This window comes from Falco peregrinus, chromosome 14 (assembly GCF_023634155.1).
Source record: "Falco peregrinus isolate bFalPer1 chromosome 14, bFalPer1.pri, whole genome shotgun sequence".
Classification (NCBI taxonomy): Eukaryota; Metazoa; Chordata; class Aves; order Falconiformes; family Falconidae; genus Falco; species Falco peregrinus.
This window is the reverse complement of record NC_073734.1, coordinates 9744928-9770717: the sequence shown is the minus strand read 5'-3', so window position 1 is coordinate 9770717 and position 25790 is coordinate 9744928. Positions and strand designations below refer to the sequence as shown.

At 39.4% G+C, this 25790-nt stretch overlaps 2 protein-coding genes across 3 annotated transcripts; both read left to right on the top strand.

The window, feature by feature from the left end:
• Nucleotides 1–2200: 2200 nt before the first annotated feature.
• LOC101916104 (hypoxanthine-guanine phosphoribosyltransferase-like) lies at nucleotides 2201–11767 on the top strand. 2 transcript variants are annotated; one of them, XM_055818932.1, is made up of 9 exons: nucleotides 2201–2366; nucleotides 5651–5757; nucleotides 6201–6384; nucleotides 7286–7348; nucleotides 7881–7898; nucleotides 8096–8178; nucleotides 9202–9248; nucleotides 9902–9978; nucleotides 10834–11767. In XM_055818932.1, the coding sequence occupies exons 1-9, from the start codon at nucleotides 2349–2351 to the stop codon at nucleotides 10846–10848; spliced, it is 612 nt and encodes a 203-aa protein (XP_055674907.1). In that variant the 5' UTR covers nucleotides 2201–2348; the 3' UTR covers nucleotides 10849–11767. The 2 variants fall into 2 exon arrangements, with proteins under 2 accessions (XP_055674907.1, XP_005241478.1); XM_005241421.3 differs by having other exon boundaries at nucleotides 2203–2366; nucleotides 10867–11767.
• Nucleotides 11768–12392: 625 nt separating this feature from the next.
• Nucleotides 12393–16863, top strand: NUDT7 (nudix hydrolase 7). Its single transcript, XM_005241422.4, has 4 exons — nucleotides 12393–12516; nucleotides 12868–13021; nucleotides 13945–14103; nucleotides 16027–16863. The coding sequence occupies exons 1-4, from the start codon at nucleotides 12482–12484 to the stop codon at nucleotides 16408–16410; spliced, it is 732 nt and encodes a 243-aa protein (XP_005241479.1). The 5' UTR covers nucleotides 12393–12481; the 3' UTR covers nucleotides 16411–16863.
• The last annotated feature ends 8927 nt before the right edge of the window (nucleotides 16864–25790 follow it).

The following is a 25790-nucleotide window of genomic DNA, read 5'->3' as shown; positions in this document are numbered from 1 at the left end:
CAGTGCTCATTTGTAGCTCAGACAATACTCCCAATGCAGCAAAGACTCAGAAATAAAGTCAGTGGGAGGGATTTTCTGCAATCCTTTCCTGAAACAGAATTAATCAGGACTTTAGAACTGGGTCCAGTTCAAAACAGATCAAACATTATAGGGCCTAAAGGAGACACAAAGATTTGCAAGGTTCAGTGTATAATTTTAAAAAAATATGAGTAATGTGGAATCAAAGTTGCCTCCAGTAAAGACTTCAGGGATTCATACAAGTAATTTACATAACAGAGGTGGTCTCCTACTACAGAAAACCAAAGCATACATATTACACTTCAGAATATTTTAAGGCTGCCTAGTATGTGTGATCTGCAGTCAAGGTTCCCCTACACAAAGACTAAGCAAGCATAACATTACGTAATATAGAGAAAAACAGAGTATTTTAAAAAAGGGCAGAGCTAAGCTGGGTGCTACAGAACACATCAGATATGCACAGAGTATTTATATCTTCACTGTAATTTCAGTAACTGGGCTCAGTTAGACTGTCGGAAATTGTAAACACATACTGCCAGTAATTAGTCCCTTCATTAGAAAGAGGATTAAAACAAGTAGTCTCACCCATACTGCTGATTTTAGCATAGCGACACTAAATTCTCCTTAAATGTGGAAAAGTACAGGAGAATCAACAAACGTGAAACCTAGATATTACTTTTTTTTTTCTTGTAAATAAATAGAAAAAAGATTATTTAAATCCTAGAACTAGTCATACAAAGCTATAGGTGTGATACACGGGCAATTGGTATGAGCAAAATTGCAGCACTTCATGTTCTATCATGGCATCATCCTCTCAGGGCTCTCTAGAGCACCAACGTCCTTTCCAGACAGCTAAATCACACTGGGTTGAAAAGCTCAGCAGAGTGGAAACTTACAAACTAGTCTGGGTTCCCCAATCTCTTCTTTCTCTCTCTTTTTTCATACATTTATAAAGGCAATGTATGCTTGCACGAGTTCCTCAGCTGTGCTGTTCGCTTTCATTTTGACACCTGAGAATAAGGAAGGGAAAGTATCTTTGCTCAAGCGATAGCCACCACTGTGTACATGTGTAATTTTTGTTAATGTTTCCTTTCAAAGGAGGATTTTTTTGAGGAAATTCTCCAGGTTTTTGAACACAAGTTACTACCAGCTATAAAGGAGTACTTTACACTAGAAATTAGAAAAGCAAGTTTTTTCACAAGATCGGGAACTCACATATGTAAGGTAGGGAATACAACAAGGAATTCATAGAAGGAGTGTATTGCTAACTGTGTAAAATAGGAGCCAAGTGGCCTCAAGGCATTAACAGTTCCCAAATAGTACTGCTATTTAACGTATCACTGAAAGTTGTGGATATGTCCATTAATCCACTTGACAGAGCATTTCTGCATTATCCCAAGTGTTATCAGCTACAATCTGAAGAACATGCGTAAGACTACAAAGACATGAGAAAAATCTTCCTTCATTTATATGTCCTCTCCCCAAGAAAAAACTAAACTAGTTGGATTAATAAAATGTACCCAATCTGATAAGAACATTCTGTAGCACATTGCATGCAAGGTAGCTTTAGCTTATTTTGTTAGTAGGATTAATTTTTAGAAATCTAAGACTTTCATGTTAATCCCAGATAAGAGTGCAGTTTGGTACACTAAAATAATCAGATTACAGTGAATGTCAATGCGATTTGATTTTAAATGATGTGAAGCATGTTATGCCCCCTCATTTTATGAAAGGATGACCTAGAAGAATGTCAGAGAGGGTTCACCATGTCTTAACAGCTCCAAGTCACCTCTGCTTCAAGGCATCTTTAAAACTATGACTTTATTTATTCAAATACTGATTTTTTGACAGCAAATTAGCACAAGAATTTTTAAAATATGCAGACTTTATTACCACAATGGATGTGCAAACATTGTGCAAGAAACTGGTAGAGAAAATTACCTTCTACATGTACACCATTGAATTACCATCTGCTACAATCAAATATCTGATTTGTGTTTTCCATTTAAAAACCAGCACCCTACCTAGTCATTCCCACTAATTTGATTCATGAGCTTCCTTTCCGCATCTCCCCCGTTCCCCATATCTTTACTCTGATTGGTTGCAGCAGGGCTCATGCCTATTTTATTTCTGGTTAATCTGATTAAGCGAGAGCCCGGGATTGTGATGTCAGTGCATTAGTAGAAGGAAGTAATGCTTCCTGTATGAAGGATGGCAATTTTGACCTTTTAGAAGCAGGTCATGATCTGTCTACAAGATGAAAATAGAGCAAGACAAACTGCAGTAGTAATACCAACCCGTTCTCCGAAAGCATAGTTCAAAGTAAGATTATGGCTCGTGGACTGCAGGTAAGAACACATAATGCACTCATATTTAGTTATTTGATAGAAGGGACCTTATGGTCTGGGGGAAGAGTTTAGCTTCAGCAAAAACTGTAGAACACAAGAAATACTGACTAGTGAAGGGCCTCATTCCTTGTATTTACTCAGGAGTAACACTGGCTTTCAGAACAGAGGCATCTTAATAGACTTTTTTTTTTACAAATTTATGACTACTTATTTGACTTTAATATATCTATATTCATATCCTTTCATTCTGTGGTGATGAAACAATACTTATTTATGAATGTCTTTAATGTAAAAAATTACCGTAGTCAATTCTGTTGTTTTTCTCTCCCTTAAACTCAGAAACCTATATAAGTAAATGAACAACAGATGAGACTGAATCTAAATTAAAAGACTAACACCTCAAATTATGAGCTCATGATTTAAAAATGTAATGACTGTGTGATAGTTTAGTAGATTGCTTTATTATAATGGGATGCTACTGTATTATTTAGCATGTGCCACAATACAAATGCTTTTATGAGCCTGTAAGGTATAATGCAGCATGTTGCTATGGTGATGTGGTGCTCAAACTGATACAATCCTTAAGGTTCAGCAGACCTTAAAAAATGCTTCAAGCATAGCAACAAACAAGATATTAATGTAGCAGACATTGTTTGCCCAAAGTAGTGTCAATGAGCATAGTTGTTAACCTAAGGAAAGGTACTAAACTGCACTGTTGGAGTAGCTATAAGCAGTAATCACTATGTCCACCTGTATACTTCAAGATTAGCTTTATTCAACAGTTACATTAACATGGACAAAGCTCATCCCTCACCCGAGCTGAACCAGTTGTGATGCCTGTCATCAAATGCAGCAGGAAAATAAATCCATTGGCAACAAGGCTAAACTTTAACTTGCTGTACAGATGAAAGCCCAATTTATAACTGCAAAAGCAAATTGTAAGGCTAAAGTCCATTAAATATGGCAACCAGTATCATGATTGGGCAAAAGAAAAACTGCTCAAATAGCAGGTAGCTTAGCCATTGCATTTAAGCTGCAATTATGTAGAATGCAATAGAGATGATCTCACAAAAAAAAATTTAAAAAAGACCCCAAACCCACCAATAAAACAACCAACCCACTCTACAGCACTTCTTAAACAGTTTATCATATCAGTAGCTATTCTTAAAGGTGCTTTCTCTGTACTCCAAATGAAAATGATGCTTATATGTTCCAGTAGTCTCAAATAAACACTGTCTTTTAGCTTCAACCAATGCTTCTAATTATGTCCCATTATCACTGCTTCTTGATGACAGAATCCCATATCCTGTATGTGTATTCTGTCTGTCACCACTAGCAACCTCACACAGGCAGAAATTAGCCCATTTCAAACCGGCAAACTGGGTTAATATAACAAACAACAGTAAGCAGTTCTGCACTGCATTAAAGCCTACTCACAGATGCTACTGTCTAGCCTGGTCTACGGCTGATACCAGTGTACCTGCCAGTATCTCTTCCAAGATTAACAATGCACAAAGAAACTTAATTTAAAAACAATCATTCACCTAAGCTTTCACTTTGCTGACTTCAACTACACAGAAAATAGTAACTAAACCAGACAAAACAGTACTGCTGGCACTCTAAACAATGCTCAACTACAAGGCTTTTCTGTAAGTCTACCCTGGAACATCAAGGCTTATCAACTTTGAGTACTTGCAGAGCATGTTAGTTCAGCCAGGATGAGATTCTATATGCACTGCCTTGTGCTATGATAATCTGTTCTTTGAAATTCTTGTTAACACCTGTCTCTCTAGTTTTATCTTTAAATGAAGTAGGCTATTCATGTCCAATATAAAATAAGCAGCAGTAACTGATTATCTCATTTTTGTGGCTACTGTGAGTTTTGCAAGTAATAACCTACTCCTGTTCCCTACAGTCCAATTTTCCTTTCTTCCTAAGCACTTATCTCTCCTATGCCAAGAAAGGAGAATTAAAAACAATTCATCTGCCTAAACAGTTTGCAGGTGTTTACTTGTTTGTTAGCAATACTTGATGCTATTACCGCCTAGTTCATAGCTGTGCTGTCCATTAGCAAGCCACTGTACTGAGTTCTGTTGAATGCAACTGGTGTCTAGTTACCCTATTTTGCACCAGTGAAGCTTTGAGCCAGCTTTGAATTTTTCTTTCAACCAGTTCTGTACTTTTTAACAATAATACGACAATATGAGATGTGACAAAATCTCCCTGATTTGAGACTTTTTTCTTATTTCTAATACATATTAGCCCTCTGATTCACAATTGTTTCTACCTCATTATATTATTTTCTTGCCTGCCATTATACCACCATGTCATAAATGAACAAAGACCAGAGCATCCATTTTTGGTCTTGTAGGGTGGTAGAGTCCAAAGACACAGATCTGTTTGGGGCCAAAAGACTAGTCAGAAAAGAAGCTCAAATGGAGAATATGTAGCTTCTAGACATCCAGGCACCTCTGGATGCAACAGCCTGGAGCCAGTGCGCTGAAGAATGAACTGTAATTCTAAACCCTGAGGGCAAAAGTGTTAAGGCCCTGATCTATGGGAAGTAGCTATGGCTTCTCCCCAACTGTGCAGAGGAGCAAACTGATAGCAGGGCAAACAGCGCAACAAGCTGAACTGCAGCTCAGCTGGTCTCTGGTTCCCACCTATGGGCACTCTGCAGCTTCTCCTCTTCCCACTACCCTCTCAAAGCTTCTCCTTTGGGGTATGTCTTTTCCCCTGTCATCAGAGACCACTGATGGTTGGTATGCGCCTCTGTTAAAAGTTCAGTTGTGAACTCATGCTTAGGAGAGTTTTCTCTTTTACACAATGGAAAATGATGGTCAGTGTAGTGCAGCAGCCTAAAGTCACCAACTGACCAGAGATCAAGCTGTTATCCCAGTCTGCTTGTCTTAAATTTTAATTTTTGCTTGCCTACCACACAAGCTAGTTACTGTGCTCTACAGAAGGGGAAATGAATAATAAAAGAGGAGTACTATTTTGGGGTTTGAGTTGATAATGGCTGAGAATTTCTCTTATAATGACTGAGGCAAAGTAGTTATCTATCCATTCTCATCTCAGACAAGCACACTAGTTCCTGAATTATCAGACAGATTGTGAATTGTTCTATCAGAAGGGTCAAAAACTCTCAGATGTATTTTTATTTTGACACATTATTGGGGGTGGGGGTGGCGAGAGGAATCTTTGTCTGCATAATCAGAGACTGGAAGGTTTTTTCCTGTATGGCTTTGTTCTTACTCTTAGAGCTATCTCCCTTTCACTTGCAGATAAGAGATGAAGAAAGTGGCTATAATAAAAATCTATTTTGCATTCCCAAGCATTATGAAGAAGACTTAGAAAGAGTCTTCATTCCTCATGGACTCATCCTCGACAGGTATAAGGGTAAACAATGACAAGTGGCAATAGTGATGCCAATGATCCATTTCCCTCAAAATGAAAAGGCTGAGGCTCTATCCTCCGTGGCCCATGAGAAACATGGAAACTTACATTCTGGAGTTTAATACAAGAGGAGTTTTACGAAGAGGATTCTTCTAAAACCCCAGTTAAGTTTCCATGTTATCTCATATATCCTTAAGCTTTCCTATCCTGCCTTGTTTAGATACATGGTTTAAATCAACAGTATGTCAAATCGACTAGGCATCATCTTGTAAACTGCAAATATGTAATTGTCATAGGTCTTAATGTGGTCACAATTTGCTAGTTATAAAAACCTAACAGCAAGATCAGATTTTTAACTTGGACATCGCTTAATATACAGACAAATATGATATACAAAACCACTTAACAAGATTTGGTGTTTTGTTTTTTTCTTTCCAGGACGGAACGTTTGGCTAGAGATATCATGCAAGATATGGGAAGCCATCACATTGTTGCACTCTGTGTCCTTAAAGGAGGCTATAAATTCTTTGCTGATTTGCTGGACCACATAAAAGCACTAAATCAAAATGGTGATAAATCTGTGCCTATTACTGTGGATTTTGTTAGAATAAAAAGCTACTGCGTAAGCAACTTTCTTTTCTTTGGAAAATTGACTGTCCTCACAGACACATTCTGAATACTGGTATTTTACATAAAAGCTCCACAAAAATGGAATTTATGCATATATCCTGTTTAAAGCAACTCAATATATTACACACTGAAGAGCAACTGATTTACCAATCTGCCCCAAAGATCAGATGGGTATCGTATATTCACTGGAGTGAACACTCAGCAGAACACTTAACATGACAAAGCCAGGGTCAGGTCTCCAACATCATCCTCTCCAGCCCAAAGCCTCAGTACAGGGTCTGCTCTGTCTTTACCGTGGCACCCTTTAGTGGGAGGGAGCATGGAGAAGAGCTTAGCTTCAGAGACTTGCTTATTGTCTCTCTCTGCATTATTTTTTACTCCTACAGATAATATTGGAGAGACCAGTTTTCATAATCTATGTGTTGGGGAACAGGTACCTTCTGCCTCAACCAATTGTAGTTGGCCTGAGCCAACTACTGTAAAGCAATAACTTATGCTATTTTTTTTCCTGTTTTATCTTTTCCCCTCTTTGAAGGCTAGAGGTCTGTGCACTGATCAAAATTTACCCCATGCCAAATACAATAGTTTACAATATCCTATAAATTTTTCATGGAATTCTAAACCAAATCTGTGGTAACAAAAATAACTGAAAGCAATGGCGTCTATGCCATGGATATGGGTGTACTCCTGTTCCACACTACTATCTGTCTGCACTGATACTTCACACTCTCCTCTTGCTCTCAGCAACATAAAAGCTGTTTTACTGAAGGAGTGCTGTGCACAATTGCAGGTGTCATTTGATAGGTGAAAAGCAAGAGCAGCACACCATTCATACACATACAAGGTAATAATTTTGAGTATGTGTTATGTGACTTCCTTCTTTCTCATTCTAGAATGATTCACCTACAGAAAAAATCAGTATTGTTGGCGAGGAACTGTCTACACTAAATGGGAAGGTATGAACTAGCATCTTCAGCTCTTAAGAGGAAAGAACAGTTCTTGTGTATCTACCAGGAAGTCCACCTTTATTAATACTTTGATACTACACATTTACAGCCACTTAACACCGGTTTAAAATGCCATGCTTTGAAACAGTGAGAAATTCCCACTGACCTCAGTAGAAACTATGCAATCAGTACCAGATACTTCTAAAGATCCTATTCCACATTTTATCCCACAGCCCCCAGAAATTAACTCTCTTAAATTGATTAATGCAGTATGATTCTAGAATGCTATTGCTATACATAGAATAATATATGAAACCTGACATAGGTGGCTTTCTTACAATATTTTATGCTTCCATAAATACTTAGAGACTTCAGAAAGCACTAAAAGTAAAGTGACAAGCTCCTTTGAAAATCAATTGCAACTTACTTGTAAGTGAAACTTGTAGTGCAAACTTTTCCTGGCTGTATAATTCATTGAATGTTTACATTTTGTCATGTAAATATTTTTTTTTTCTTTTTCTCCTTACATGATCATTTCCAGAACATCTTAGTAGTAGAGGTAAGTAAAGATTGAAGTAGTGGGGGAGGGAACAACATGGATTTTTTTCTCCCTGTTGCACAATACCTATTGCATATAAAACAATTAATTTACAGTGCTTCCAGGGTTGCCTACTGGGTTTTAAGCTTTAAATTAATCCACTGACAGTCTGGTTTTTATTTCAGACTTAGAAGATATTTTTTTTCTCTCTCTTTCAGGACATTATCGAGACTGGTAGAACAATGAAAGCACTACTTTCAAAACTCAAAGAAAACAAACCAAATACAGTAAAAGTTGTAAGGTATAATGATACAGACACTTACTAATTTATTTTAACAAGAAGAGATAGCAAAATCATTTAGGTGAACACTTAGTGTATGCTGGTGGGTGTTTGGTTTTGTTTGTTTTGGGGGATGAGGAAGTGAAAGCAGGAAGCAATCCTTATCCAGCTGGTGAAAAACTAAGTATTTATTAAATTGGGAAATCTACGTATGCACTACCACCTTAATTGTTAAAATGAATAAAAAAGGTTTCCTGGCTCTTTTTGCATAGTCCATAAAGTCTGATGGATTCCCTGATTCTTACTTCCTCATGTCTGAAGGAAATTTTTCTCTTTCCACAGGTTTCTTAACACCACCTCAGTTGCCTCAATATTAGAATGACAATACTCAGGATTTTTCTTAATATCCTGTCATACAGGTTTTCAGAATCTAAGAGTTTGTTAGCACTTGCAAGATGACTTCAAGTGGCATTCTAGATCTGCTTTTAGATGATCTCTAAAAGGAAATTTTTGGGACTAACCCTGCCTCTGCCAAGCAATCATGGTGCTTTGAAAAAACACTTCTAGTTTTATGTACCAGTTATGCTCCTCCTAGTGACTGTCCAGGAGGTTCTTGGTTTCTTCAGAAGTACACAGGAAAAGCAAGAATGGATATGACCTTGTGGAAGAAATTGTAGTGACATTGCTCAGCTTGTCCTCTTCTCCCTCCCTCCCCACTAAAATCTTTACATGCCACTTGAACTTGCTTACCTTTCTGTGCTGTCCCAAGTTTGCTAATACATTGCTATGTGAAAAGATAATGACTTGGGATACAGAATTGAAAAGAAATGTAAAACAATAGTCATGTGGACCTTCAGAATGAACCTAGATCAGAGCCTTCACTTCTTCCTCAGTTATAGGGCTGAACACTACTTCCTTCTGTTACAATAATCTCATGGTGTTAACTGCATGATTGTAGAAGCTTATGGGCAAGGGTGGGAGAAGCGAAGCATACAGCTTACAGCAAGACATATTTTAAAAAACATAACCTTCTCTGCCTTACAGCCTGCTTGTTAAAAGGACAAATCAAAGTCCAGGTTACAGACCAGACTGTAAGTATTGTGTTTTTCTGGCTGTCTAAAATACTACCTCAAAATTTCACTTCCTGCAGTAAGTCCGACAGCTGGCATATGGGTTTCAGGAAGGCCAAGAGAAACTGCGAGAAAATACATAAAGATTTGCAAACTGACAACCAGCTATCCCATGCTGAAACCTCATGACCATCACCTTTTTTTTTTTTTTTTCCTCAGTTGGTCTGAGTGCAGGTTTGGCTATTTGTTACTGGATAGCAGGAACAGAATCAAAGCTTAACGTTGTATTGTTTGGCTTTGACCCTTGTTTTCAAACTGAAAACCCCTAGAGTTGCAGTGCATGTACTTTTACACACGTAAAATCTCACTCCTTGTCTCCCTCTCCCAGAACTATCTCATAAGTAGGTTTTAAATAATTATTTTGTTCTTAAAAAATGCATTTTCTTAGTGTTTTAATTGTATTATTAACTGATGGGGATGATGGAAGAGATTCTAACCTCTGTCATCAATTTATGGCTGTGATTCTCAAAGAAGCATGCTAAGTATCTTGAAAGCAAGATGATGTATTTGTTAGGTATTACTCTTACACAGCTCAGGCATTTGTTGAATATAATCTGTGTACTTAAAAGCTATTTACACCACCCAAGTATAAAAAGAATTGTATTTTCTTGCAGATATAGGCTTTGAAATTCCAGATAAATTTGTGGTTGGATATGCTCTTGATTACAATGAATACTTCAGAGATCTAAATGTAAGTACATATACGTGTACCTCAACTCTACCACAGGTAACCAGCAAGAATATTAGCTTATACTCAGAGCTTCTCAACAATTAACAAAACTTCAAATCTGACTAGAAACTTCCACGAAAACGGCTAAAACATTATTAACATGCCAATCTGATAAGTCAATGTCAATGCACAAGAATTTGTTTATGCTTTACCTTTCTGTGAATCTACTCCACAAGCCCCATGGCCCAGCTGTCCTGGATGATATTCTGAATCCTCTAGGTTGGCTGGCAGCGTACAGTCTGCTGGCCCCATCTGAAAAGAGTAATTCAGATTAATTTGACGTTTGTTTTGTGAAATCCTATGTTGCTCTTTTCTAACCAAGTCTTTAAGATGGCTATGTGTGGACTGTGTGTGAAGGTTTTTCCTACACTGTGTAACATGTCCATCAAGATCTTTTTTCCCTTTGTTCCATTATAGTCTCCTTTGGCTGCACTGAGTAGTAGGCTTGGAAAGAGCATAACTGATAGAAAGAGCTGATTTTTTTTCCCTCCTTAGCTTTCAAAAGCACTTCCTTAAATCTGGTTAAGTGGAAAAGTTTTTCACTTGCAAGTCTTTTCAATAAGACAAACCAGTTCTGTTAAAGACACATATCTATGCTATTGCAAAGCAATATGAAGAATACAATAATTGAACAAACTTGACCTCTTCAGAATGTACAAATTATGAATTACAGATGAACTTGGAAGCAATCTTAACATCTCAATTTTACTGCAAGTAGTAAACTTGCACCCAAGCTCACAAAGATTACTGGTCTGCTGTTTCTTCCTTACAATGCTAGGAATTTAACTGAAAATCATTCTTGCATTTTCTTTGAAGGTAAAGATTGACTGAAGTTGTTGTTTGTTCTAGCACATCTGCATTCTGAAAGAGAAAGCCAAAGAGAAATATAGAATCTGATAACATCAGTCTTCTGGAACAATAGTTCAGTGGCATGTACAGCTGCATGGATGAGTAGTAAGAAGCAATCTACTAATTGTGTTCTTTTCACTGAACAAGTACAACATTTTCTGAAGATATTTTTCTATATTTTTTTCCTATATTTATTATAGAAAACAGGTTAAAGATGAATGAGTTCTGTTCAAGTTTCAGTGAAATCTGAACAGAACGCTGGCCATGAAATGGATATATACTCTGCTGGAATCACAGGGGACACAGCCAGGACATGTACATGTGTATGTGATTATGTTTGGGTTTTAATTTACTATATGAAGTAACACATTATGTGTATTGTATATAAACTGCACTTGATTTTACATGTGAGCTTGTGTGTATAAATATATACGCTGGTACATTTACATAAGGCACAGGCTGAGTAAGCATTTAAGGACATGAGGTTAATTAGGTCAACTGTACAAAATGCATACCACATGGAAAACACATTTGGTTCCTTAGCTTAATACAATGAAAAAACAGTAAACATTAACATAACTAGTGATTAGTTCTTACACATTCCACGATCAGTTCTCACACATTCCACGTAGTGTCACGTCGGGTGTTGTGTCTTGCTTTTTGAGAGATCATGTGTTTATTGTACCATTGTGGTATTACTTGAAATGCAGGTAACACTGTTCACTAGCTGTTAAGCCTGGATGATGAACCATTATAGCAGGAAATTACTTCGGCTCCTTGTGTCCCCCCAGTAAGAACTGGAAGCTAAATATTACTGCCCAAAACCTGCACCAAACCTGAGCCAATCTCTACCACCTCACTGTTTCCTGCCTGCACTAAATAATTAAAATAAGCTTTGAGACCTTGGGGTTTTTTTGTTTGTTGGCTGGGGTTTTTTTGGTGTTTTCTGTTTCCCCTCATTAGAAGAGTACTGAGCTAGGCGTTGGTGTTCAACAGGGTCTGTCGATGTCCTTTAGGTTTTAAAGAGTCCTGGTCTACAGATGATTAGACTTTGTAGTGGTGCTTTCCAGAGGCCCCTGAGAGCAGGAGGTTGTGCTCTGTCACGTTATTCGCCCCTTAAAGCGGATGAGAGGTGGAATGCAGGTGCCTGTATGAGCGGACCCTTTACCCAAAGCACTGGGGCCAGCACTGCTACAGCCCTGCGCCGCTCGCTGTCTAGCCCCTCTGTGGGCGGGCCACGGACCGAGGGCCACGCCAAGCCGCTCCGCGGGTTTCTCCTTTTTCCAGCTGCAGCGAGGGCTGCTGACAGCTAACGCCGTTCTTCTCGGTGTAAATGGAGGCCGGGAAAGCTATCGCTGACCGCTCGCTCACATTGGGAAGCGAGCCCGGCAGCGCCGGCACCGCCGGGGCCAACCCTCACCTCAGCGACCGCCCCGGCGCGGCGAGACGCCCGCCCAAGAGCGGGAACGCCGCGCGCAACTCGCGTGGCCTGCCCGCCGCCAATCAGAAGGCGGAGGCGGGGGATCTCGCGTGTTGATTGGAGGGTTCGGCCGTCGGTCACGGGAGGGGGCGGGAGGCGACGGGGAAAGTCCGCTCTCGGGTGGGGGTTCCAGCGATGGCGGCCGCGCAGCGGGAGGATGACATGGAAAGGTAGCGGAAAGGCGGCGGGAAGCAGCCGTCCTCCCCGGCCCTCCCTCCGCAGCGGCGTCCGCTGCGCCCGCTCGCCCCGGCAGCTCTGGGGACAACGCGGAAGGCAGGCGGGCGGGAAGAGACCCCTCCCCGGGCCTAGCGGGAGGGGAAGGCCGTGCCTGCCGCGCCCCCTGCCGGCTGGGGGAGAGGAGCCGCCGCGCCGTGCCCCGCTCCGCCAGCGGCGGGAGCCGTGTGGAGCCCCGTGGCCGGACTCGTTACGTCCCGCCCTGTGGAAACCCCCCTGCCGCGCCGCCTGCGGGGGGCCGGGGCGCAGCCTGGCGTGTCACGGCGCTCCCTTCTGTTTGCTTCTAGAAGGCGCGTAAAAGAGAGCGCCCGGCGGCGCCTGAGGGAGTTCGATGTTGGGGACAGGTTCTCCCGCCTGCCGCTGCCCAAAGCCTCCGTCCTCCTGCCGCTGACGGTGCGGGCGGGGAAGCTGCACTTGCTGCTCACGGTGCGGGCCATGCAGGTGAGGGGGCCGGGGCCGGGCCGGGCTCCCCAGGGCACAGGCGACGGCGGGGTGGCTCCCGGGCCCGGCCGCGGCTGGGGCTTACATGCCAGCAAAATGCCGGGTACCCGGGGCCCCGCCGCAGTGAAGGCTGGTCTCCAGGTCAGAAAAGGCACCTTTCAGCGTTTACTGTGACTTGTACGAACTGCCGGCGCAGTGCAACTTTTGTAAATGTGCCTTGTCAGTTTGCATTTAGCGTGACTCTTGTCTCCCTTTCACATACGAAAGCAAAAGGCAGCAACTCGAGTCCCCTGCCAGCGTTGTGTTTTCTTTTATAACTCTTGTTTTCCACATCCCCACACCCCCCAGTCAGCTGCCAGAGGTTATTTCTCTGTTTTAACGATGCTGAAAACTGGAAGTTTTTTCGAGTCATGCTTAGAAATTTAAGACTCTAATAATTACAGTTACCTAGCTGATAAACTGATTGTAAATGGGCTTTTTACTGATCTTTCCTGCACAAGCCTATTATTATAACGTACTTAAAGGTCTGTTATTTTAATGTGTATTTCAGAAGCTGTTGCTCTGGAGTATTTTAATCATACTGACATCTGTCAGTCTCTTAAGCAAGCAGGATGATGGAAAAATTTGAAGTGTTAAAGTGGAATGTATAGTATGAATTGCACAATACTGTACAAGTGATACGTGTGTTTCTCATAGGGTTTATGGATTAGTTGGGTATGGGCCCTCTTTTTTTTTTTTTTTTTTTTTGCATACCTCCTGGCAAGGCACATTTCTTGTGATCTGTAGAAACCTCTTCATCGCCATTTCCAGCTTTGACTGGAAAGATAAACATAAGACGATTTTGCAATATGAACAAGTTTCTATGTGGATCCAAGAAGAAATGTAAAACTTACATGTCACAGCAGTACTGCTTTAAATTCTAGCTGAGAAGATCACCAGGGGAAGTGTGTTTTCCAGGCGGTAAAAGGGAAGCCATCGATAAAGATGAAATTGATACTGCCCTCCGAGAAGCCAAAGAAGAAGTGGGACTCCAGCCAGAGAAGGTGGAAGTCGTCTGTAGGCTTGTGCCTGGAATTGATAAAGTAAGCAATAAACTGAGTAAGTCAGCATACTACTAGAACATAAGCACCAGCTATTTTCTTTTGTAAGGTTGATAATGGCCTTTACAAGCTTGTAACTGTAAATAACCACTACTTATTAAAGTCCACAGCCTGTATTGCCAGCAGAGCGAAGGGAAGAGAGTCTTGCTCTATATTTGGTAATTGTGAGACCACATTTAGTGTACCGTGTCCAGTCATGGACACACCGGAGTACCAGAAAGACAGTGCTAAACTGCTAAGAGTTTAGCAGAGAGCCACAAAGATTGTAAGGATATGGATTATGAGGAGAGGCTGAGAGAAGCGGGTTTATTCAGCCTGAAGAAGAGAAAGCTAGCAGGGGATCTAGTTGCTCTCCTCAAGTACCTCCTGAGTAGTTACAGAGGAGATGATACCAGGCTCTTGGTGTCAGGCAGTGGACGCAAGCAGCAACAAATAAAATCTTGATGAGATGCAAGGAGAATACTCTTTACCATGAGGTTAGCCAAACACTGGAACAGATTTTTCTGACAGGCTGTATACTGCTCATCCTTGGACATAACACAGAACTCATCCAGACAAGGCCCTCAGCAGCCTGATGTAACCTCAAAAGTTTTCTCGTTTAATATTCTGCTGAAAGCAGGGTTAATTGAGTCAGAAGGGGACTTCTGGAGGTTGTGGTCTGTGATTCTGGGTGGAACTGTAGCAAGTAGATTTCTCTTCCGAAGGTGTCTTTGGAGGGTAAGTGACTAAATTAACAGGCTGCCAATTTCAGTAACAATATTCAGTGTTGCATAGGGTCATAGTTGCATCAGGTTGCATAGTAACAGAGGGGTTACCGTTTCAAAAGACTTCATATTTTTTTCTTCAGGTTACAGTTTCACTTTATTAATATGCCTGCTGTTTGGTTTGTGTCTGTTAGCCACTTACTCTTAGCAATGTCCTCCCCCCATTAAAAAAACAAAGAACTAGTTTTAAAATTGTATTGCAGAATGCTTTATTTGCCTTCTTAAATTATAATTTCTGTACAGGTAACATTAAAGCTACATGGTTCAGAGACTATATATAAAAAGGATCAATTTAGGTTTTATAACGATTTTCAGCGTTTTCCAGCAAATTTCCTCAGTCAATAGAAAAGCTTATGTAGTTTTAGACCACAAAAATTTTACCTGTTGGATTCTACTTTGTCTTCGCTGTATGTACATTCCAAGTGATTCTGACTTGGATGGACTCTCTCCAGACTTGATTCACATAGCACAAACGTTCAAGTTTTGTTGTTACTGCTTCCTATTGAACAGTGATGCTTTGTTGGTACAAACGAATAGAACTAGCGACATATCTTAATGAATTTTGGTGTCCTTTTCATGGAAGCTACTATTTCCATAGATTTGCCTCACTATGGAAGAAGGGATTGTATTCAGAATAAAAATGGCCATAAATGAGCAGTTCCAAAAAGTGTATCTATTTTATAGCTAAATACACTTTAAACATATTTCTGTATCTATAGGAAAGTATTCCTCTATCCTAGGAAAAAAGATACAGAGATATGATAAACCATAGGTGATCTGGAAAATTTCAGTTAAAATCAGAACTCGCCAAAGTAAATAAGTAAGACGTGAGACAGCATTCATTTTTTTATTTTTGTAGCAGATTGACAAACCTTCTTAACTGCTATACGATTATACAGGATGAACAGGATATTTGTAAAATCATGTAACAAAAATATAAATTGATTAAAATATATTCAAAATCAAATAGAAATATCTTGTGTTTAGAGGGACTGAATTGCATTACAATTAAGAATATTTCATAGGTTTCTTGTACTCATTTTGTAACATCTGAAATGTCTTTAAAATAAAGAACATTCTTTTACTTGGTACAAATTTAGTGTTTGGGGAGGTTATTTTATTTTTTTCTTCTTCCTTTTAGATGAATCATGTGGTAACACCAGTTGTAGGATTTATAGAGGATACGTTCCAGGCCACTCCTAATCCGGATGAAGTGAGTGATGTTTTTGTTGTGCCACTGGAGTATTTTGTCAAGCCTTTAAATTACAAGACCTTGCCTTACAAAACCTCATCTGGTTACTCAGGTTGGATGCACTGTTTTATATATGATGACCATGAACGTAAAATGTCATTCAAGATATGGGGACTTACTGCACACTTTGCTGTATTTCTTGCTCTTGTAATTTTTGGAAAGCATCCTACCTTCAAAGTTGAGTATGATCTTGACAACTTAATTTCATCCGCTGAGACTAACTTCATGAATTTATATGCATCCATATATGAAAGAAAGAAGAGTAATCTATGACAAACTGGTCTGACAATTAATGTGTACTGAAGGTGGAAAAAGGGTTTTGTTTATTCCCTTTCTACCTATTACTTGTTTGAATTTTACACTTGAATTTCTTCTGAATTGCAAATCTATTAAAATTTATTTTTAAATAATATTTTCAAGCTGACAAGCCCTTACTAGGTTAATACAATTTTTAGAGCTGCCAAAAGCACATAGTATTTTTGATGGACTTAATTCACTGTTCCAATTTCTGCCTTCATTTATGTGATCTAGGACACTTTCTGTGGTTTGCCTTCTGTATAATGAGAATACTATTTTATCTAACTTTTGTCTGTTTGAATTAGAACATGAAAAGTTTTGGGGGTCTGTCTTACTGTGTGGCGTACTACATATGGATAACATAAGGCATACAGTCTTGTGGAGTATCTTAAAGCACTTACAAAATGCACAATAAAAATATAAAAGGTGGCAAGTGCTTTCATGGTCTTGTTTTGTTTTGGTGGGGCTTGTGGAGGGAAAAGGGTGGTTGAATGAATTTTATTACTCTTGCTTAATTTAACATTTCTTACAAGGCAATTCTGTAGGCTATGGTAGACTTAGTATACAGGCAACAGTACTGCATTTTGTTCTTCAGCATCCTGTTAGCATCACTCGCTCAGCTCCTGGAGGGAGTAATCTTAAAGAAGGAAAAGTGGAGTTGAGTATTCATGAGGACTAAAATGCTTATCTGGAGTTGAACCTTTACCAGTCACCCTGGCAGTGTCAGACACGTGTTGTTCTTTGTGCTGTGAATCCTTGTTTCCTAGTTGCTGGTGAACTAGAAGCTCATTCATAGTGGTTGTGATCTTACTGCCAAATGGCTATGTTTTTAAAAGCACAATTGACTTAGGGTGGATTTTAGATTAGTTGCAAGTAAACAAGTTACCAGTCCTTAAACCACCGATCTTCTCTGAGTAACAAGTGTGAGTTGAAAGCGTTCGGTCCCTCTCAGAATCGTGTGCCCTAGTGCTACCCTTGAATAAGATGAAGAAAAATGGCTGTTCTTCTGGATATTTGCACTTTGTGCTTCCCACCTCTATTCACCAGTGGATGCAAGTGTGATAACAAAGTTCCTGGCAATTCTTGCAGACCTCTGTAATTGAGCAGAAGTTAGATTTTTACATTAAGCAGCTTTTGTAGTATACTTGAGGTTAGCTATGACTTTGGCAAAATGCATCCTTTTTACAAATAAATATTTCCCAAGTATGGCTTGGATAGCTAATTAGGATTTTCTAGGAAACCCAGTTCTGAGATTTTTTTGGTTTTTAGCTTCTTATAATTGCATCCATAACATTCTTCAGCTGCTGTGCTAGGACAGTAGCATGTAGGTGCTGAAGTACCAGCTTGTGTTTGGTAACTGCAGCATGACCTTGTGCTTAAGATGAGAAAGATGCTGGAGTTGCAGTCAGCTGACAGAAGTGTACCTAAACAAACCAAGGCTAAAATCAATGCAAGTCTTGCAAGGGCTGAGTTTCCCTTTGCCTTCTCTCCTTGCTACAGCTGGGCGATACTTACTATTTCTGTCTTCCCAGAGGTAATTCAGTGGTAGGTATTTGCTACAGTATTCTGCCTGAAGAATTCTTTATGCTGTGGCATTAAAGAAGTACAAGATTGGCAATCGGAATACTGGCTTGGAAAAGGCCTCAAGAATTAGCCTAATCTCTTGACACCTAAAAATGGAATTAGATCCATGATATTCTGACAAATATCTGCTGTTTTTCTTAAGTTCCCCTGGACAAACCATCCTTTAGCCATGTCTTAAAAAGATTTAGCATAGCAGAACGGTGAATAGCTTGTTTCCTTAGTTACTTTCTGCACTCCTGAAAACTACATCACTGTCTTCCTAAGGCATTTTTAGTTTTAATGAACAGAATCCTTCAGGGTTTTTTTTTTGTCAGTCACATTTTCTATACATCTCTCATCATTTTTGTTCCTTTTCAGAATCTTCAGTGAATCATCCTGGTCATATTATTCTATTTAACCATTTATTTGGGTTGGATAGGACAGGATTGCTTCACAGCTCCTTTTTAATATAGCCCACTGTGACTGCTGTTTGTGAAGCAGCACAGTAATATTTACTCATATTCCACTTCGTCCACTAAAGTCGCCTTATCCTTTTCTGAAAACGCTGCCAATTGTTCCTATATTTGTATTTATTGCATTCTGTACTTGAACAGTTGATTATTCCTTCCAACGGTAGCACTTTCCATTTGTTCTCATTGAATTGCATCCTGATTTTTTCAAAACAAATTGTAATGATCTATTACCAAGTTTGTCAGACATTTCCGTTTTGCTGTTATCCTCAAGTTTAATGAATATGTTTTCTGTTTCATTTACATTACAAATGAAACATTTCTGTTACATTTGCATGTGCTTACTTGGAGTAAGCACACTCTGAACAGGCCTCTCTAGAATCCCAATTGGCAATTGCCACTTCGACAATGAACTACGAACTTCTGTGTGTTGTTTTCTAACCAGCTGTGTAACATACTACTATTAGTTTCCACAGACCAACCTTTCTTAGGTTGCACACAGGAGTAATAGGCAGGGCTGTATCCAAAACTTGAGGATTTATAGTTCTCTCTCTACACCAAGGCTGGTACCTGCCCCACGGAGAAAGTGAACACATTTGTAAAAAAAAAAGTCCATAGGATAAAGACAACAGTTGCTACAGATGTCCTTGTTCATTAAAGTACTTATGTAAAGGTTATTTGTTCTGATATCTTCCCAGGAACTGGAACAATTTGTGTGAGTTCTCCAGTTCCTTCATAGGGCACTATCTGCCTTTTCCTAGCCTCTGTCAGGGAGGAAGATAAAGTTCCCCAAGTTTCAAAGATAATTGCTAATAATGTTGAGATTGGTTCTTAAGAGAATGGCTGTCGCATTGGGACATTTCAAAAGGTTTGGCCAACTTGCACATTTTAGCATATCTAAATACTATCAAACCTTCCATATTCCTGCGTTAGCTCTTTTGGTGCCTGTGTTAATTATATTTGATACCAGTTGACTTTTTAAGTTAAAAGACAAAAAAGACCTTTTTTTTTGAGCTAGGATGAAATCCTTGGAGAAGCAGTAGCCACATTTATGAAGAACAGCTTTATTTTTCATCATTAAACACTTGTGAAATTGTTAAAACATTTTTAAAAGCTTAACTTCAAACTCTTAATCATATTATTCATATCCTCAGTGGTTTCTCTCAATGCTAATGTATGCAGGAAAAGTAACTAATTAAAATAAGAACATTCTTAATTAAAATAGAGCAAAGCAATTAGACCTTTGATTAGTAAACAAAACAGGTACTGAGAGACATAATTACTAACTTTCCATCCTCTTCTGTTCCCAGCAGACTTTTTTTTTTCTTCATCTCTCAACCAGATCTGGCACAGAAATTGTACAAATTGTTCAAATTCAAACCTTAGTTTGTTTTTATTTCCTTTTTTTTTAAACATTTCTGTATGGAACTGTGAAGGACAGCAACAACAGTTACAGCTGTTGTTCCTTTTAGCAAATGCGAATCAAATCAACCATTTGAACTGGTTGAAAAACAAAACTTACAGAGGTCCAACCAAAAACCCTTGAGTGATTTGCAGTAAAACCGCTGGGGCTTCATATGATGCATCCTACATAATTCTACTGACAGTAGTTTTGCAATTTGGGAAGTACTTTCTTCACTCAAAAACCTCATTCTTTCTTTACATACCCATCTGGGATTTAGAGTGCCCAAAAAAATCCTTTGAGCACAAAAAGAATATAAGGAAATTTCAGTGCTTGTTACTAAAACTGCAATTCTGCTAGTCCTGCATGTACCTATAGGAAATTGTTTCATTGTGCAATTTTCTGATAAAATTCTTCCACAGTTCTTGAGGCAGAAATTAGAACGTGACTACCTCCAAGCTAGGCAGCCTTCCGCATCAATCCGTGTCGTGTTCGTAGCCTCTTCCTACCTTCAGGAGGGAAGGAGTGGGGAGTGCCCCAAGCAGAGGGTCAGGAAGTCTTTCCAGACTCCAGGCATTTTTCAGGGTACTACCTCTGAAGTACTAGAGAACTGAAAGCGTGTAACCCTCACTCCTCCTGGGTAAAGTGCCCTGTGTAGTTAAATAGCGTATTAAAGGGAAGTTGCATTTGCTCTGCACCTCATGTTTTTAAAGGAGAGCGTAACTGTATTGTTTTGTGTGAGATCAAACTCCTGAGAAGGTGGATCCTCCAGAGAGATGGGTCTTTGCCTGGGCCTTGAGCTGCAGGGAAGCTGTGTAAACTTAAAAGGAAAAAGACCTAGCAGATGTGCTGCTCTGAGAATTTCGTATTGGGAAGTGCTGTGTTCTGCCCTTAAACTGGTTCACAACCCAGGACAATTAGCCCTCCCTTTTGTTGTACAGAGAAGTTTAAGCATCTGAAGAAGGCTCTGGGTTTTGTTGAATGTGCCAGCTTGACGCTGCAGTGGTACGGTGCTTCAGTTCCCTTTCAGATCTGTCTCTAAACTCAGCGTAACAAAGCACTTAACAAAACCTGGGTGTCTCAGTGTTCCCTCTTACTGGTCCTGTGTTACACCTGATTATTATTAAAATAGATTTGTATCTACTTTTATTTTGAATGTGGTGATTTTAAAGGACTCCTTTACTTTGAGTTATTGATTGCAAATGCATTTGTGCCTTGTTTGGTTTTAGTATGTTAATACACCTTCCGATTTGAAAAGGTGTTTTATACGTACATATTTACTCTTTGCAGTTTTTCTTACAAACAAATCACCAGGACTATTTCTCAGTTGAAAAAAGGTATTAAAAATATATTCCAGATTACATTCTCTAGCTATGGGGTAAGTAATGCTAGCATGACAGCAAAATGAATGCAAAGGCTTGTATCAGAACAAGAAAATTACTGATATGATGTAAAATCAACTAAAAATAAGTTCAATGTGAGTTGTTAGTCATTCTTTTAGTTAATGTGCAGTGATTCAGCATTTAACATTTTTATAATTTTCAGTGCTCAAATAATCAGGCTTTTAACATTTATATGAACATTTTACATTTATATCTATTTGATAACGTAAATTGTATTTAACAATTATAACCATACAAAAAACCCGCAACTTACTTAAACAAGGATATAGTAAATAAATACATATATATACTAGTTTCCAGCCCTTCTGTGTGGGGAAAAAACCATAAAATATTCCTTTCAGGTTCAGCATATGCTGCCCAATTAAAATGCGTGTCACTTTTGCATAGCTAGAGTTCATGCAGGGTTAAGGTAGTTTAGTTAGATGAGAATGTAAATATTCAAGAAAGGAGATTATTTATAGTCAGCCTATGCCTAAATCACATATATATATAAAATAGAAAATCTGGAGGTGCTTTTGTCTTTCAAGAAAAAACTCAATGTGATTGCTTACATGTCAATATGTATGTGATGTAACTACAGTGATTCTTTTTTTTAATAGGTTGCCATAGCAATGCAGTTTTTGCAACAGTACACGTTAAACCATCTCCAGTTAAAAAAAGAAATAGTTATAGTAAAAAGGGTCATTAGGTAGTCCCTCTGTCCCTCTGACCTGACTTATTCCCAAAATCTAATCTAAGAAATAAGGAAGACAGAAAAAGGAATTGCACTTGTTTCTGGTTCGTTGCAGAAGCTGTAATTCTGTAGTCACAATGCTTACTTAGTGTATGGGGTTCTGAGTTTCAACATAAATCTCTTTACACTTTATGATGTTAATTACATTTACTATACCGTATGGTTGCCTGTTAGTACTTCAGATTTAGGGTAGGTTTTCAAAACGAAAAGTATGTGTGCTCAGAAGGAAAACATTCAAGTAATGATGAAACATTAATGAAGAATAATCATCCTGTTTGTCAGAATCTGCTGAAGGGGAGAGATCGTTCACCAGCTAGCAACAGACTCATCATTTTGAGCACATTTACCTCTTCTCACCCTGATTTCTGCAGTCCTTTTGACTGTCCAGTCAGGACCATTTATTGACCTTCGTCTATCTTGATCTCCACTCTCTACAAGGTACATTTGGACACGTATCAAAGATACACCCCTACAATTCATCCTGCAGCTTCTGCAGTGCTTGATGGCTAGCACAGCTGCTTTAAAATATTTGCATAGCTGTTCTTAATGAAGTGCTGGCATCCCCTTTCATGCCTATAGTAAAATCCAGAACTACTGGCAACAAACAGGAACTGTTCTTTGGAGGAAAGCTAAATTTGTCTTTGAGCCCTGTGGTAGATCATCATGTTCCTCCAGAGCCCCGGTAAGAGTCAGATATCCAGTTGTTGAAAGGAACATGAGCAATTCCAGGCAGAGAGCTCTGTATATGTTTGAAGGGTTAAGGACATAGTGATGTAAATCTATATTCAGATAGGTTTGTATATAGAAACAAACACCCATAGAAAAGGGTTGACAAACAGGACATTTAAATAGTGTTTGTTTTATTCTCTATTTTAGAGAAAATTAATGAAAATATTTTATTTTTCTAATAATTTAATTGTTGCAGATGTGTAGTTGGCATAAATCACAGTAATTTCATTGACCTTAGCACAGTTGTGCCAAAGTACACGCTCTGAGGCTTTAGTTTATACTGCATACCTACTTTAACTGATAATGTATATTATCTCAATTACATTTTATCTTGTATCTTTCAATTCATTATCTTATTTTGTCACATTTGCATAACAGGTGCTATCAGTTGTTCTACTGAATAAATCAGTACTTTCAAAGCTGACTAAGATTGTTTAGAATATATTGTTAAAATATTAGGGTGTAATTCTAAATCTAAGCACAACATCTGTTTAGATCATCTACAGTACTGATTCACAGATATTTATGGGAAACAAGCTGAATAAAATGGGAGTGCTATACTTCTTTGCCAGGTTTCATTGCTAAAAATGGAAGTCATACAGAATGCATTATTTGTGGATTTCAGCTATTAACCATTAAACTAGAAATGCAGTAACTGATGAATTAATAGCAGATGTAAATCAAGGTCCACTAACACTTGTAAAAGTGGAAATACTGTTAACAGAAACAAAGTTGATGTTACATACCTGGCATCAAATTGATCCATACTTGAGGAAAAGAAAAAAGGGGTGTGCAGTGGATGGAGCACCTTCTCTACAAGCTTCAGGCTGGAAAGGGCTGAAAGGCAGCTGATCTGGTTGAGACCTTTGTTTCTGTGAGAACCTGTTAACCAGGACAGAGCTCTAGAAAAAAGACAGAAAAAAGGAATGATTGGGTATAAGAGCACAAGAGCTCTGTGGTTAAGAAACAATCTATCTGGTGAGGGGCAACAGCAAGGGGGTGCGCTAGCAGGGGCTGTGGTTAGACCTCCCTTCCGAGAAGGGGAAGAGACCAAAGAATTAGAAAGGTGCCTAATGTCGAAGAAGTGATGTGTGTCTGGAAGCAAGCGGCGGGGAGCAGCCAGCAAAGAGGGTGCCCCTGCCGGGTGCGCCAAGCAGCCGGGTCCGGGCGCCCGGCCAGCCCGGGGAACCTGGGGCTGCTGGTTGGAGCCCCCCGAGGCTGGCTGGTGAGTCCTGTGGGCAGCCAGGTCAGGGGTAGCCAAGCAGCATGACTGATGGCTAGCTAGAACGGGACTGTATTTGTACATCTCCTCAGCAGCACGTGGTTGGCCACATACAACTTTCTGTTACGCTCACGTTACGACATCTGGAACGATGGGTTTACTAAATAATTCTCCTGGTATTTATTCTAATGTGCTAGAAATAATTCTGTTCTTCTGATTCATTCGGACTGACTGTACATCAGTGGCTGAGAAACATGAAGATACACTCTTAAGCCTGGATTCGTAATTTTCTTCAAGACTGAACAAATAGCAGCCTCCAATATCCCTAGCTTGCTTTGTTCACTCAGTCTTACTAGTCCATCATGTGGCTGTTTAGTGAAGCCACGCAAATTGATAATTGGTTTTCTTAAGCCCTAGAAATGAACAGGAAAGAGCGCTCTGCTGCTAGGAAAAATATTTCTCTCAAGTAGAAGGAAAAAATCTCTTTGGTCTGAGAACTGTCTTCCAAATACATTCCTGTTATTTGTAACACTGATTTTAATTATTAGAATTTTCTGTAGTATTTAATCCAGGTCTGACTGAAGGTAAGTGATTACCACACTAACTTAGGTACTACGTAAAACTTTGCTCTGAATTTAAGAGCATCGATCAAAATAAATGCTCCAGTGAAACCTCACTGAGTATCGTTGTTAGATTCTTCCCAGATAGCCCAGACAGGGGCTGTTATCTAACATTGCTAATATGCCACATTTAGATACATCCTTGGGTCTTAACTGTCAGTAAGGAAGCTCCTTTGACATGCTCCAAGATGTGTCATTTATATCTGAACTGATATTCACAGATGTCCAAGCTGAGAAGTTTTCGGTGAGCATTTTTACTAGTTTATGTTGTGAGTGTAACATAAAGAAGTAGTGAATTTAGAATCCAAAGAGACAAGCAGGGAAGGATGGAGGATGGTGAATGGGAACAAAAGAGGGTAAAATGTTTCTTAGTTGCTTGAACTATTGATCCTATTTATTAATACCTACATTTGTGTCCAGAGGCCCTGCTTGAGATACAAGAGTCCTTCTGATGAAACTTCCTGCTCTTGAATCCTCTCCTTGAGAAATGTGAATTTCAGGAAGTGTCTGGCATCAGAAGAGTTCCTCAGCTACATCCACAGGGCCAGAAATGCAGCTGTGTATGTTCCGTTGGCCATTTTGCACTTGGCAACTGCGCAGCCTGCAGCCTTATTTCTGTAAGTATTAAATATTTCATTTACTTATCAAACATTAAGGCTTATTAAGCAGGACAGACAGATGGTTCACAATTTTGTGTGGTGGGCAATCGTATGGTTCCTGGAGATGTATTGCAGAGCTCAGGATGTAAAGACATTTCAGTCACATTTAGGCACTGTGAGTCAGATGTGCAGCTGGTGGAAATTAGTGCAGTTCCAGACACACTGATGATTCGTCTGCTGTGTGGAGTTGTCCATTAGAAAAGCGGGCATGGCAAATTCTAGCTTTATTCAGTACAAAAAATGTTCTTCGCTCAAAAGCTTGAAGGAGTTTTCCTTGCTTTCAGTAAGACTGATCAGATAAACAGGACCAGAGCTCTTACTGAATTGGTAATCCAAATTTTCTCCCAGGTGCCTGTCAGCGTGAGTCCTGTTACGCTTGCAGTGTCTGTCCGCCATCCGGGACTGGGAGTACTGGGATACCTTGCAAAGGCAGACAAAGCAGAGGAACACCCAATTCCCTCACACCAGCCTAGGTGGCAAAACGAAAACTTTTCACAATTTCTTATAACATTTTTGAAATTCTTCAGTATAATCATCAGTCTTTTATTTCCACTC